The following is a 13,442-nucleotide window of genomic DNA, read 5'->3' on the forward strand; positions in this document are numbered from 1 at the left end:
AGAGTTTTTATTTTATTTTAGTTTTTTTTATTTACTACCAGAGAGGACAAGCCTTTTTAAGTTTTTTTTTTTCTTTTTAACCAGTAAGGTGCGCACGTCTGTTTGTTTGTTTGTTTTAGTTTTCTCCTCTCCTCATTTATGTGGACGTATGTATTTCTGTATTTATTTATATATTACAAGTCAGGAAAACATGTCTTTTGTTTTTAGTTTGTTTAGCTTTCATTTCTTTTTTTAGAAGATTTTTTTAACAGTAGGGTGGAAAAGGCTGAGTTCAGTGTGGCCTCTTTTTTTTTTTTAACCATCAGGGAGGACAAACACTTTTTTTTTTTTTAGTTCAGTTTCCTTTTTTCTATTTTGCGCTAGTTGAGATGCAACTTTAAATATGAATAAAATATGATTTAATTCATGAATACATTGATTATCAATTAATATCAATGGTGAACTGAATATTTTCCTCCTTTTATGTCTACTTTTAATCACCAGAGAGGACTTTTTTTTCTTCTTTCTTTTAAAGCCTGATGCAGCGTGTCTGTCAGGAAGTGAAACTTAGGGTCCTTTGCTTCCACAGGAAACCGATTGAGCCGCAGAAATGAAGTCATGTGTGCACATGCTGATTTTCAGTAGAAGTTCCCAATTTAGAATAAATCAACACACGTCGTCAAGACTTCTCATCTGCACGCTCAACTTGATCTGGGGCCGAACTTGGATGATGACGACAATGAAGATGATTCTCGCCACTTGCGCATAAAGATGAGGACACGCTTCAGCACGGTGCTCCTGTGTTGCCTCCTTACAGGTATCTTGCTTTAATGACAATTTTTTTATAACTGAAACTTCTTTGTCACGTACTATCAGAATCGCTGACCTACGCGGAAACCTAAATTCTAATATCTGTTCATATCAACTGTTTAATTTTATTCCCAACCATCTCTTTATTTTCTATTTTTTATTTTTTCATTTTTTTGCTCTATGCCACGCTGCTTCCAGTGCATCCTGTGATTATTGAATTTGATTGGTCCAATCCGCCCAGGTTTAACCAATCAGATTTCAGATTCGTCCTCACATGGCCAGCAAACTGGCCTTCGATGACGTCAGCATTGTTGCGTCGGATTGGTTACAGATAACCTGCGAAATGTGTTTTTGTCATGAGACTGATAAATGAGCAAAGAGTGAAAATCTGCAAGGAATTGAGAAAACAGCGATTATGTGAGTATAATTGACGTGATCACCATAAAATTAATCTTTTTTTTTTTTTTTTCTGCTTTAGTCTGTGAGTCCAAGCCCTCGACCGTGGTGGGCATCGAAGGTGACAACGTCACGCTGACGTGCACGTATGACGTCGCCAAACACGGAACTAGTTGGGTCTGCTGGAGCCGGGGAGCTTTGCCGCTCTTGGGCTGCAATGTTCCGATCGCCGCTACCGACGGTGTGAGGGTGACGCAAGAAAGCGGCAGGTACAGGCTTCTGGGCCGATTGGAGGACGGGAACGTTTCGTTGACCATCCTGGATGCAAAGAAGGAGGACGCCGGAGAGTACGGCTGCCGGGTGCAGGTCCCCTGGCTCTTCAATGATAAGAAACACTCCACCCGGCTGATCATTAAGGATGGTGAGAAAGACATTCCTTCTATTTTAAACACTTGACATGCAGTAATGTTCGTCGTTTTTTTGCAGAGGATAAAGAATATATGATCATAAGTCATTTTATATGCTGTGTCTGTACTGTACATTTTGCTTCCGCTTGCGTTCAAATATTCGTCGTTGAAAGGTTTGAAACGATTGCAACGTCGATGCTATTTTTGTTAGCCCGTCGTTGGCGCTACACAAGTGACAGACCATTTACCATTTTACAGACATCGTGTGTTACCATTGGGCTAGCGCACTTTTGTAAGAATCAAGATTAAAATGCATAATATTACAAGAATAAAGTTGTTTTGTTTTTTTAATTCACCTTAAAACATGAATTTCTTCATGAAACGTTGACTTTAAGATCATAGTAATATGGGAAAAATAAATGCATAATAATTCATTTATTTTCCTTATCCTTATCACATTTTTTTGTTAGTGTAAATATTTTTTATTTAAATATAACTTTATTTTCGTATTTTTTCTCGAGAATAAGTCAAATTTTCTGTTTTGTTTTTTTTAAGAAAAAAAATTGCCTATTTTTCTAGTTTTAATTTTATGGAGTTTTGTGAAACTGTAAATGGACAAATGTCATGGATAAAAATAATATCGGTGAAAGCCCTTTTCCATACTGCTGTAGTAATCATTACAGTAACATAAAACTTTCCAAATTCTGTTCATTTAGGCTCTTACAACATTTATTAAACTCTTTACATCAAGATTTGTTTGTGTTTCAGCCCTTCAAAGCACAACTTTTAAGACTGACACATCTCCAGAGAGCACCGCCACCGTCAGTACAGCAGGTGCGACAAACACATGAAATTGCAGCTTTATTTATTGATTTATTCTCAGACGCCGTTTGGTCTGAATAAGCTTTCATTAAAATCTGCTCTGGATTTTTGTTGAGTCTTTTCTAATGATGGCTACAAACAGCAAATGAGAACAGGCGCATGAAAATGTCCTATTTGTATGCACAGCTAAATATGTAAAGCTGACCCAGCTGTGCTAAAACGGTTCACTTTCACATCCTCATTTGCAGCTCAGATGACCTCCTCGGAAGGCCTCCAAACTTCCTCCTCCTCAATCGACATCAAAACCAAAATCGAGGTCAGGCATTCATGTATGCACCACACTGTCCACACAAATATGTACGTATCTCGAAAGGAGCCTTGAGGAACACCGCAAACCATTTCAAGGAGTCGTATCGTAAACATTTGTGCACAATTTAAAATATTGACTTTGCGTTGTGAAGCAAACGTTGTGACCTAATACGTGCGTCCAACATTGCAGCTCTGCTTACATTTTGGATTGGATGTAAAATCAAGGGCGTGATCCTCATGGTGCATGTGGATGTTGTCTTTATTTACAGAAGCGGGACATCCCAGGGTCAACGATCGCGATGGCCGTCCTCTTTGGGCTGATCCTCTTTGGCGCTGTCATCATCGGAATCATGGGTAGGTTTCCCGGGCCGCCGTCAGGTCGACACTTCTTCCATTCTGACAAGAAGAAGAAGAAGTTTTGTGTGCCCGTCCGTCTTTGTTTGTCTTGGCAGCTTTATGACTTCCTTTTTTTTTTTTTTTGTCTCTGCAGGTAGAAGACGGCGGCGCCTGACCAAAATGTGAGTGTGAAAAATCTTGAAAATATAAAACTTTATTATCACAAAATTACAATTTTTTTTTTTAAATCACTTACCGAATCAATACAACGTGAAGATGCGCGGAAATTTTGTGTTTTCCTTCTTTTCCGAAAACATTCAAATATGACTTTGGCCACGATGCTATTAGACTAACAATTAGCGACATGTTTGTCATAAAAAATATGGCTATATATTTACAAATTGTTTTTAAATATATAATTTAAACTAGGAATTTAATCCTAAAATACTTTTTTTCTTAGAAATATACCACTTTCCTAACATCATGATTTTAATCTTTAAAAAAAAAAAGCACATGTATTCTGCTACAAACCAAGACTAAAAATATAAACATTTTTAACCTGGAAATATGCAAATTTAGACTTGTAATATTAAGTCTTTAATCTAGTGGTAACAATTCTCTCAAAATGTCAATGTCAATTAACCTTTATCTTGTTTTTTGAGCACGTTCAAGCAACGACGCTATCAGGCAAACAATATAATTTTTGGGTAAAATTTGCCCAACGGCACAACCTTTCTTCTACACATTTTGTAAATCGAAAAACAGCAACTGTCTTCAACTTGGTCATCGAATCAACTCATTGATTCAGTGCTGAATGTGTGTTGCAGTCATCAGCAGCTTCCTTCCGTCCCTTCGATGCACTTCAGCTCCACGTCGTCATCTCTGCACCTCCACCACCAATCTGCGGCCGTCGACAACATCTACCAGATGGACACGGACGAATACGACTATTTACCCTGACGCTCGCATCACCTCCGATTTGTCTCGCTCAACTGACAGCCTTCATCAAAATATTCCATTTACTTCATTATTTAAAAATGAGCTGGGTTTTTTTAACCACCCCCACACACATTTAAACATGTCAAAACATACTTTTGAAACCGAGTGTAAATGTATTTAAAGCATAAAATCTATGATCATATTTTATATTGTACACATCGTTGCGTTTGTGTACATGCAGTGCCTTTAAGAGGCGGGGTCTGCCGGAGCAGCATGTGACATGTGAGTTTGCATGGAAGTGATTGGTGGTGAGCTGTACTCGACCGCAGCTCCTGCGTGAGAGTGCGCATTGTGCTCAATGTTCACGAAAACGCTGTAAACAGTATCGTTGACTGTTGCCCTCCTTTCGCATATTGAATGCATTACAGTGTGAACCCATTAAAAATGTATCTGCATAAAAAATATATATAATAGTGCTATTGCACCTTATAACTTGAAATGAATTTTATTTTATTTTATTTTATTTTATTACCGAAACCAATTTTTAAGACTAGGGTAACTTTTTAATGCGTTGTTGTTGTTCTTGTTGTTGTTACTTTCCGATCCAGTTGGGGCGCTGTGGTACTCTGCGTCCATCCCCAATTCAGAAGAAGAAGCCCAAGCCCACACGTGTTGTAACCGTTTTCCGCACTGTTAGCATAGCTAAAGACTGGTGTAATTAGCAAAATAAAAACAGTCGCTTATTGATTTTGGAGATCAGACATGACGAAAGTGAAGAAAGAGAAGGTGGAGGCGGCCGCCGACGAGGAAACCCCGACGGCTGGTGGTCACGAGAAGAGTTTCCAAGAGTTGGTCGCCAACGTGAACGCTATTGCGCATCCGCTAGCCAGCAGAAAGCTCAGCAAGAAACTCTACAAATGCGTCAAAAAGGGTAAAGTTTACCATTTTAACCAGCAATATTTCTTATTTTATGACTAGTTCGACTCTCCTTCCCCAGCTTTAAATCCAGCAACGTTGTCTTAAATTATGCGTTTTAGCGTGACTTTGCAGTTAAGTGGTGTCTCTTTTGTTTAAAATCGCCAAATACATGTTTTAAAATGGTATCTCTCTCTTCAGCGTCCAAATTGAAGAACATCCGCAGAGGAGTGAAAGAAGTTCAGAAGTTCATTGGAAAGGGGGAGAACGGGTGAGTCATTATTACCCTCGTCAATTGTGCCTTGGTTTTTTAATTTCCCTTCCAATTGATCTAATCTCAAATCTATGTTGCAGCCCCTGTCATAAAAGCACCACATTTTTAAATAATGATAATTAAAAAAAAAAAAAAAGCATCACCAAGCCACAACAGCTGATTTGTCATATGTGTGCCGGTATTGCATTGTACTTTATTAAAAGTCAAGTCAATTTTATTTGTATAGCCCTTAATCACAGACAGTCTCAAAGGGCTTTACATAGCCACATAGCCATTTATTAAAAGCATACATAAATATAATTAAACATAATATAAAGACTTCAAAAGGTTTGTTTATCATGTTTTCGTGTGCCAATGTTCATATTGTGCTGCTCCTTCTGGTTGGGCATCCCTTGGCCACCAGGGGCAGTATAATACTAACGCACACAATACAGGAAGAAGAGTTTCACAACTAAGCTGCAGTAATAGTACTTGGGATTTTTTTTGCAGATGAAGACTAAAAACCTTCTAGCGATGTTATATTGTTTAATATGCGTTGCTTCGCTGTCTCTCTTCAAATATTATTGTGGGTCCCTCAACATTTATGCTAGGTTAGTTCGCCCAGTTTACTGTGGTTTGGTTAAATATGGAAGGTTTAATCCTCCCTGTTTAAACTTGAACTGAGAATGATGTATATAAAGCAAAAATGTGGTCTCTTATTCAAAGAAATACTCGCTCTCCCTGGAAAAAAAAAGAAAAATCCTTTTAAAAAAAATCACTCTTAAGTTGAGGTACCACTATAACCATTCACTTTGCTTAAAATGTGCAAAAGTGTCATTTTCAAAAATCTCTGGATTTTTCTCATTATTTTGTCTTGTGTGCAGCATTGTGTTGTTAGCCGGCGACACGTTTCCCATCGATGTCTACTGCCACCTGCCGGTCATGTGCGAGGACAAAAACATGCCTTATGCGTACATCCCGTCCAAAGTGGTGAGTCGCTCCTCACAATTGTATGCGGAGTCTTCTTTCATTCAAGCGTCCTCCATCCAGTCAAGAGGCTTCATGTCTAATCTGTCGCTGTTCCTGTAGGATTTAGGCGCGTCCGCGGGCTCCAAGAGGCCCACCTGTGTGATCATGATCAAACCTCACAAAGATTATCAAGAGGCGTACGACGAGTGTCTTGAGGAGGTGACCAACATGCCCAAACTGCTATGAGCCCATGCACGCAATCCATCCAACAGACAATGACACTTTGCAGGACATTTAATTTTACATCTCGAGAGCAGATCCTTTTTATTTACTACTTATGCTTATGTTTGACATTCTTGAAAAAATTAATTGGTGTACTGTTTTTTTTGTTTTTTTTTTAAGCCTTTCAAACTTGTTTTGTTTTACATTTATTAAAAATGCATATTGTACATAAAGATAAGTAGTTGGAGTTGTGATTTGTATTAATTTTATATATGTTATGTATATATGGAATGATTCCGAACATGGACTGCGTTTGTAATCATTCACTTATTCCCTATTCAACAATTACTGTGCGGGTATTTATAAATATTAGAAACGAGAAGGTAAGACTCGAAATAGGTAAGAATTTAAATAAAACTATAATTAAACTACAATTATTACACCCCATTAAACCAAATCCTAACAGAAAATTCAAATAGAATAGATAATTAGATAAAATTTGGGAAATGTATTTCTACGGGCTAATAAGCCGTCTTATTTTGAAAAGACTGCCACTTGCGGAAGTAACCCGGAAGTACTTTCTGTCCGGCGTCACTCTCCTGCTAAATCAATACAATATTTTTTTTCTTCTTTAACTCAAACTTTCGCTCGATAATGGCCACGTTTTTCGGTGAGATTCTTTCCGTTTACTCCCGGGCTGTGGAAGACGATGACGAAGAGGAGCTCGACGAGGATGAAGAAGACGCCCAAATCCGCGAAGAACTCGAGAAAAAGAGGTAAAAATGAGGCTAGCTAACCTGACAGGCGCCGACGAGGATGCTGATATGATTAAGCAGAAATCCATGCTACTTTTAACGGACAAGCAGACATTTTGGGCACTTTCCTTTCACCAATTTCAAACCCTTCCCAGATATCTCGATAGCATATATGTCACATCTTTTGTCAAAATACCCGAAGAATCAATAATTATAACACAATTTAGCGAGCAACCTAGTGATGCAGCCCTTGACAAGCTAACGTCAGTCTGTGCATCATACAAACCTTAAAACTTACTTGTGGAGGCAGTTTCGTCATCAAACTGTCAAATTACAATGAAGTTTTGTGGTTCGTCCAAGTTAATCTTGGCTGACACTGCAGCTCTGCTTAGCCTTTGACAGTGACCAGTGCTTATGCTGCTGCTTGAAACTGTCTTTTTCACCCTGGAACTCAAGGCCGCCTATCTCCTGAGTCATTTGCAAAAAAACAGTACACATAATGGCTAACAGTTCGCATTGAAACAGCTGCCAACAACCAACTCTAAATACAAACTTGATTCACTGTCACCCACGTCACTCACCAGAGCAGGCCCAGTAGAATAATCGATTCTAAGAATATTCCATAATTAAATTCAATTCTGTGACTTTTAAAATTGTACGCCTGAACCTAATGTTGAGTTTTGACATATTTGTACTTTTTTCTTTCTTTTCATCAGGGAGGTTCGTCTCCATTGGAGTCCTGAAGTGTGTGATGCCCTGGAGTCTGGAGACAAGCTGACATGCTCGCATTTAATCCTCGCTGTGGGACACAACGCTTCCAGTGAGCACACTCAGCACAAGCAACACGAACAAGAACAAATGTGGACTTCAATGCTGACGTGCGGTCTCTGCCAGGGTTTCTTTCAGTGTACGTTCTCGCCTCGGAAAAGTGGGACACTGTCGGACACGCTTCTGTGTGGAATGAGAGGAGTCGGGCAGCAAGTGGCGAGCAGTCGCCGTGCGTCTTCTACCGACACAGGGAGGAGCCGTCAGTGAGTTAAAAAAAATTTTTTAGTTTGACCATGTCAGTCGTGACAATAATAGCGATAACAATGTTTGTCTTTATCCTTCTGCAGGTTCTAATCTGCCAGTTGACGTGCTACGTTGCTGAAGATCAGCAGTTCCAGTGGACAGAAAAGGTATTTTTTATTTATTTTTAGCTGTTAAAGACCCCGTAAAGTGAATCCAGAGATTTTTTTTAAATGTTTCAAGATAATTGTTGAAAATTGCGAAGGTATTGTGTTAAACCTCTGTGTTAAACTTAACATTTTTTTTTAATGAGTCGCCTCTCACCTTCAAGAATTTTTATTCAAGGTGACAGCCAGCATGTCTGGACATCAGTTTTGTGTGGGAATGGCTACTTGAGCTCACCTCATTGTCTGCCATGATTTATTTATTTATTTTTTTGTATGCGGCATCTGACTGCTTAAAGGTCTTGGACTGCCTGCAGCACAGAGACCTGCATGTGACAGTTCTGTCGGACAGCCCCGTCGCCGATTACAAGAGCGGCGACTATCTCTGCGGCAGCTCGGCACCCTTTCTGCGCTCCCTCCACACCGCCGCCTTCAGCGGTCAGCCTGTGTGCCCGGTCTTGGAGCAGCCGAACATACTCACTGGACTTCCAGCTGCAGGTTTTACCATCGCACAACCTCAACGTGATGCTTTCATGTAGCCCAGTGGTTGGAAATAATTTCTTTACAATATGTGCTACTGGTTCTATTCAGTGTTGAACCACTGCCAGGTCCACCGCCTCTCCGCTGTCGTCTACCAGTGCTTTAGTGATGTCATCGGCGCTGACTCAGTCACCATGGAGACCTACAAACCGGCGCTCGCCAAGCTTGGACAGTCCATCAAGGTTATTTGCGCTTTTAGATCTCCACAATTGAACTGATCAGAGACAATGAACTTCGGTGCTGCCGTTTTGGTCAGCAACAGTGTTGAAATGGGCTCACAGTTTGCGTGAATTAGATAGTAGTAAAATGTTAATCTTCTGTTCCTCTTTTTCCTCACCTCAGTTGCATCCTTGTCCGAGCTCAGATGCCCTGCGCAAGATTGTCAGAACCAGAGACCCTCAGAGTAATCTTTACATCTGAAACGTTTTATGTGGAAAAAATATTGTCCTATTTTTAGATAATAAAAAAACATGAACAAAACTTGGAAGTGTGTGACGTTATTCGCTGTCATAAAGCGATATGTGACCTGGAACTGATTTCTCATGTAAGTGGTGTATTGCAACTCCAGTGCGTTAGGGGGCAGCACTAAGCCGTCAGCAGGGTTGGCAAGTAAAAAGATGAGCGAGCGAAACTCAAATCTCTCGAACCGAACGTCGCTTTGACACAATTAAATGTAACTTTACCGTTTTATTTTTCACCCTGACGAACTAAGCGATTTCAACACAACATTAAACCAACTCCCTGAAATTTGTTAAATTGAATAACTTGTAAGTTTCCCCGATCGAGCGTTAACGACTTCTTAGCAACCATGCTCAGTAACCGGGCGACGACGGCGAAAAAGATCCGGGAGAAAGTACCCAACAAGCGGGGAAAAGAGCACCGGGCCAGCAAGGTGTTAGCCGAGAGGAACCAGGCGGTCGTGGCTGTTGGAGCCTGGGTGGAAGACGGCCAAGAATTCGAGGAGCATCCATGCGTGAGTGCCTGGAGCTTGCTTGTTGTCGAAAACAGCCGTTACTAATCACACTTTTTCATTTTTGCTTATTAGTTTTCTTTCGTTTTATGAATCAGAACGTGTTCAAACACCACAGATACAGCCAAATAACCGTTGTTTGTTTTTGTTTTTTCTCTAGGACTTGGCTTCTTACACTGACGAGCTCCAGGCGGAGAAGCGGAGGGAGAATGAAGAAAGCCTCAGACGATTTCAAGCGCAAGTGCGCCATCGTGTGGCTGTAATCAGCAAGAGGATGCTTCAGCAAGCACACCCAGCGGTAAACGTCTGGATTGTCTGTTACCTTTTTTTGGACTGCAAGTAAATGAGGAGTCTGGACACCTTCAGTACTAAAAGCATCTTCCAAAACTTTGTGCAGGGATCTGTTCACAGGGGAATCCTGAAACAACATCGTGTTCCAGGGAAGACAAACATAAATGAGGTACAACAAGAGGGTTTAGCATCTTCTAAAACTTGCAAGGTTCCGTTAACAGGGGAATGCGGAAATAACATCATGTCGAAAGAAAAAACAAAACAATTTCACAAGATTTACTGACATTTTTTTTTTTTTTTGGTGCTTGTTTTTTTCAGCACCGCGACAGCACCAGGCTGGTCCGACTCAAACTGGCGGCATGCCAGACCAGCCAGTCCGCCGACGAGACTTCAGAGCCTTGCGCGGACAACTGGAAGATCTCTCTCACCAGACATGTGAGCCTTACGTGTTCCCACCAGATTTCCAAGTCTTCCTTTTAAGTGCTCATCATGTGAGGTATGAAATTGTGCTCAATAGATGACGGAATGCGATGTACTGAGGGAGGAAGAGGAGGAGGATGTTGAAGATGATGAAGAGGAAGATGAATACAGAAGCGACCTGTTTAGACAACCAGCTAGCAGTGCCAGATCAGTTTTGGTGTGTCCAACCACAGTAAAGCCTCAACTTTAAATATGAATATGTTCGCCTGTAATCACATGACAAGAAAAAATGTCGTCTTCTTGACTCATTTAGTTCCTCTTTATCTCCAGACTGACGACATTAAAAATAACCTTTTAACTTCACTTTTTTTTTTTTTTTTTTAATAATTCCTATCAGGCAACGAGGCATTGTGGCGTTGATCCCCTTTTATTTCCACCCACATTTTTAAGGAAGTTCCAATTATAGACATTTATTTGTTTGTGTAGTTCTCTGCACAAAGCCTTAAGTCGCATTGCCACCTAAAGTTTCTTGAGAGCTTCTAGTTTTTGATGCTTGTAGTTCCCGTACCGGAACGGTTCCCATGGATTGTTTTCAAAGCAGCCTGATATAAGCAATTCAAAAGTGTTAAGGCGGCAATTTGGTAAAAATAAGAGCTCGGTTAACTAAAACTGCCTGTCACATTCCCGGTTCTAAATCTCATGTTTACATGTTTCAGACAAGTGCACATGGGTGGGACGCGTCAACGTCCGACCAGAGAATCCCCACGGTTTTGTGGCCGATACAAGACCAGGAGGAGATAAGAAGACAGGTATCGCAACATAGCAAGTCATCTACATAATTAAAAAAAAAAAAAACACTAAAATATGACAAATGTCTTTTTTTGAATGCAGCGGTCGGAGTTCCTGATGCACCGCCGCCACTTTATGAGTGTGGAGCGGCAGCGCGTGAAAGAGAACAACCAGCACAGGAAGCACCTGAAGAAGACGGCGAGGTGACGACTGAAACGCAATGTGACACGTTTGCTTATCGTCTTACTTGGATACTCATAATCTGTATCAGCTTTGAAAAAAAAAAAGGATGTCAATCCCTACTCCAATTTTAAATTGTTACAAGATTTCATGACTTGAACATCGCTGCTAGTTTTGTTAGCTTGTCTATGGCATTTTACATTGTTTCTTAGCATTAAGCTAGCAGTGTTTCGTCAGCCAAAGTTAAGTTAAGTGTCATTAATTATCTTTCTTTTGTGAGTTTTACCGTAAGCGTCCACTTTTTTTTTTTTTTATTTAACTTTTTGCACTCCAACTCCGAAGGATCAAAGCGAACAAGGAAAAAGCTCGCTTGGAGGAGGAGCAGCAGCTGGAGCGCACGCGGCAGCTCACGCACGTCCGCCAGCGTCTGGAGGAGCGAGAGATGCTCGTCCTGGAGCGCCTCAAGCTGGAGGAGGAGGAGAGAACGGCTGGCCTGGAGAGGAGGAGACGGGAGACCGAGAAAGGGATCGTGGCGAGCAGGTCGTGACGAGGACTCCGGACGGCTCAACAAAGCTCAGCTGTTCTAGGAGGCTTTCTTTTTTTAAACATTTTGTGTGTTCGAAAGTGTTCATGCCACAAAAAATGTGGTCCTGACAGATAGGGATTTTTTTAGGCTGATTTCGATATTTGGCACAATAAATTTCTGACTATGTGAGGCTTTATTTTTATTCAACCTTTAATGCTTACAACAGTAAAGATATTAAATAGAGACAGAACATTTGACAGTTTCTATTTTTGTTTGTTTAAACCTTTACAACAGAGAGTGAAAAATTGCCAAGTCTTTTTTTTTTCTATGCGGAGGTGGGTGTTTGAATGTCATTTGTTGTGTTAAAAAAAAGATCTGGGGGGGGAATTTTTTTCTAGAAGAGCCAATATTTGTAGTTATATCTGTCCTAAGGAGAATGCCTGGAAAAGCCTACTAAAACATGAGGATTTTATTTGAGGTTAATCAGCCATACATAAACTTCCAATGTTGCCGGAGCGTAATCTCCCTTGATTTGTGTACAGGTACATTGACGCTCTGAGAGCCCAGGTCAGGGACCGAATAGCCAACAAGAAGTTGGACCTGCCGCCGCTGTGCTGCTGTGCGTCCTCCTTCTGGGAATCGCACCCCGACACTTGCGCCAACAACTGCGTTTTCCACAACAATCCCAAAGGTACTTGTGAGCGCAGAATTTGTGATAAAGTAAAACCTTGCTAACGGCGACATTTGTCTCTTGGCAGAGTATGCGCAGGCATTACATGCAGCCGTATCGAGTTTGGATTTAAAGTGAAAACTGCTCAAGAGCTGCTGACCAAGAATCAAAGGAACAAGATGAATAAATCCAAACTAGGGCTGGGCTAACTTTTGGTTTTAAGGTTTAAACAGTGCATTGACTGTTGTGATTTTAGATTTTAATAGTGTATGGGTGTGTGTGTGTAAATTTTAAAGACTGTTTACATGCTATTTAGAATGTCTTATTGTTTCTCTTGATGGAATATTCCTTAGAAGTTGCTGTTATAGTCGTATGCATTGCTTAAGTAAAATCTCGGCAGCACCTGGCGGTTTTGTTGTATTCAGAAATCAGAATCAGAAATTCAGAATCAGAAATCCCTTTATTGTCTTTGTACTCAAGTGTGCAACGAGATTAGAGAGCTCCCCTCTCCAGTGCAATACAACAATAATTTAATCAAATATATAAATTAGAATAAAAAAAACGGATTACATTTATTTCCCCTTTTTAAAATTATGCACAAAAAATACTGTCATACCACTGTTGTAAATTGTGTACTGTATTCTTACAGAAAATGTTTTTTAAGGATAGTTACAAATTCACGACTGCTTGACTACTTCCTGCCCTTGACGTGACGTCATTCCCCCCACCCCCACCCCCGATCACGTGTCTGTAGGGACGTTCAGTCTGGAAA

At 40.5% G+C, this 13,442-nt stretch overlaps 4 protein-coding genes across 4 annotated transcripts; all 4 read left to right on the forward strand.

The window, feature by feature from the left end:
• Nucleotides 1-22: 22 nt before the first annotated feature.
• LOC148320465 (hepatitis A virus cellular receptor 2 homolog) lies at nt 23-4,459 on the forward strand. Its single transcript, XM_088279041.1, has 7 exons — nt 23-796; nt 1,268-1,606; nt 2,361-2,426; nt 2,663-2,730; nt 2,993-3,077; nt 3,214-3,241; nt 3,887-4,459. The coding sequence occupies exons 1-7, from the start codon at nt 751-753 to the stop codon at nt 4,017-4,019; spliced, it is 765 nt and encodes a 254-aa protein (XP_088135167.1). The 5' UTR covers nt 23-750; the 3' UTR covers nt 4,020-4,459.
• A 154-nt stretch (nt 4,460-4,613) lies between these two features.
• nhp2 (NHP2 ribonucleoprotein homolog (yeast)) lies at nt 4,614-6,595 on the forward strand. The gene is made up of 4 exons (XM_088279043.1): nt 4,614-4,929; nt 5,115-5,184; nt 6,051-6,156; nt 6,256-6,595. The coding sequence occupies exons 1-4, from the start codon at nt 4,761-4,763 to the stop codon at nt 6,379-6,381; spliced, it is 471 nt and encodes a 156-aa protein (XP_088135169.1). The 5' UTR covers nt 4,614-4,760; the 3' UTR covers nt 6,382-6,595.
• Nucleotides 6,596-6,920: 325 nt separating this feature from the next.
• psmg1 (proteasome (prosome, macropain) assembly chaperone 1) lies at nt 6,921-9,304 on the forward strand. Its single transcript, XM_088279925.1, has 7 exons — nt 6,921-7,133; nt 7,829-7,932; nt 8,007-8,143; nt 8,228-8,290; nt 8,584-8,782; nt 8,876-9,006; nt 9,167-9,304. The coding sequence occupies exons 1-7, from the start codon at nt 7,012-7,014 to the stop codon at nt 9,242-9,244; spliced, it is 834 nt and encodes a 277-aa protein (XP_088136051.1). The 5' UTR covers nt 6,921-7,011; the 3' UTR covers nt 9,245-9,304.
• Nucleotides 9,305-9,387: 83 nt separating this feature from the next.
• Nucleotides 9,388-12,930, forward strand: ccdc15 (coiled-coil domain containing 15). The gene is made up of 10 exons (XM_088279843.1): nt 9,388-9,797; nt 9,955-10,092; nt 10,192-10,254; nt 10,404-10,520; nt 10,603-10,722; nt 11,222-11,314; nt 11,397-11,497; nt 11,817-12,014; nt 12,543-12,691; nt 12,759-12,930. Exons 1-10 carry the CDS (start codon nt 9,633-9,635, stop codon nt 12,806-12,808), a joined length of 1,194 nt encoding a protein of 397 aa, XP_088135969.1. The 5' UTR covers nt 9,388-9,632; the 3' UTR covers nt 12,809-12,930.
• The last annotated feature ends 512 nt before the right edge of the window (nt 12,931-13,442 follow it).

The sequence above is a fragment of the Idiotropiscis lumnitzeri genome, chromosome 17 (genome assembly GCF_059441095.1).
Source record: "Idiotropiscis lumnitzeri isolate Australia: NSW breed Sydney's pygmy pipehorse chromosome 17, RoL_Ilum_1.0, whole genome shotgun sequence".
Classification (NCBI taxonomy): domain Eukaryota; kingdom Metazoa; phylum Chordata; class Actinopteri; order Syngnathiformes; family Syngnathidae; genus Idiotropiscis; species Idiotropiscis lumnitzeri.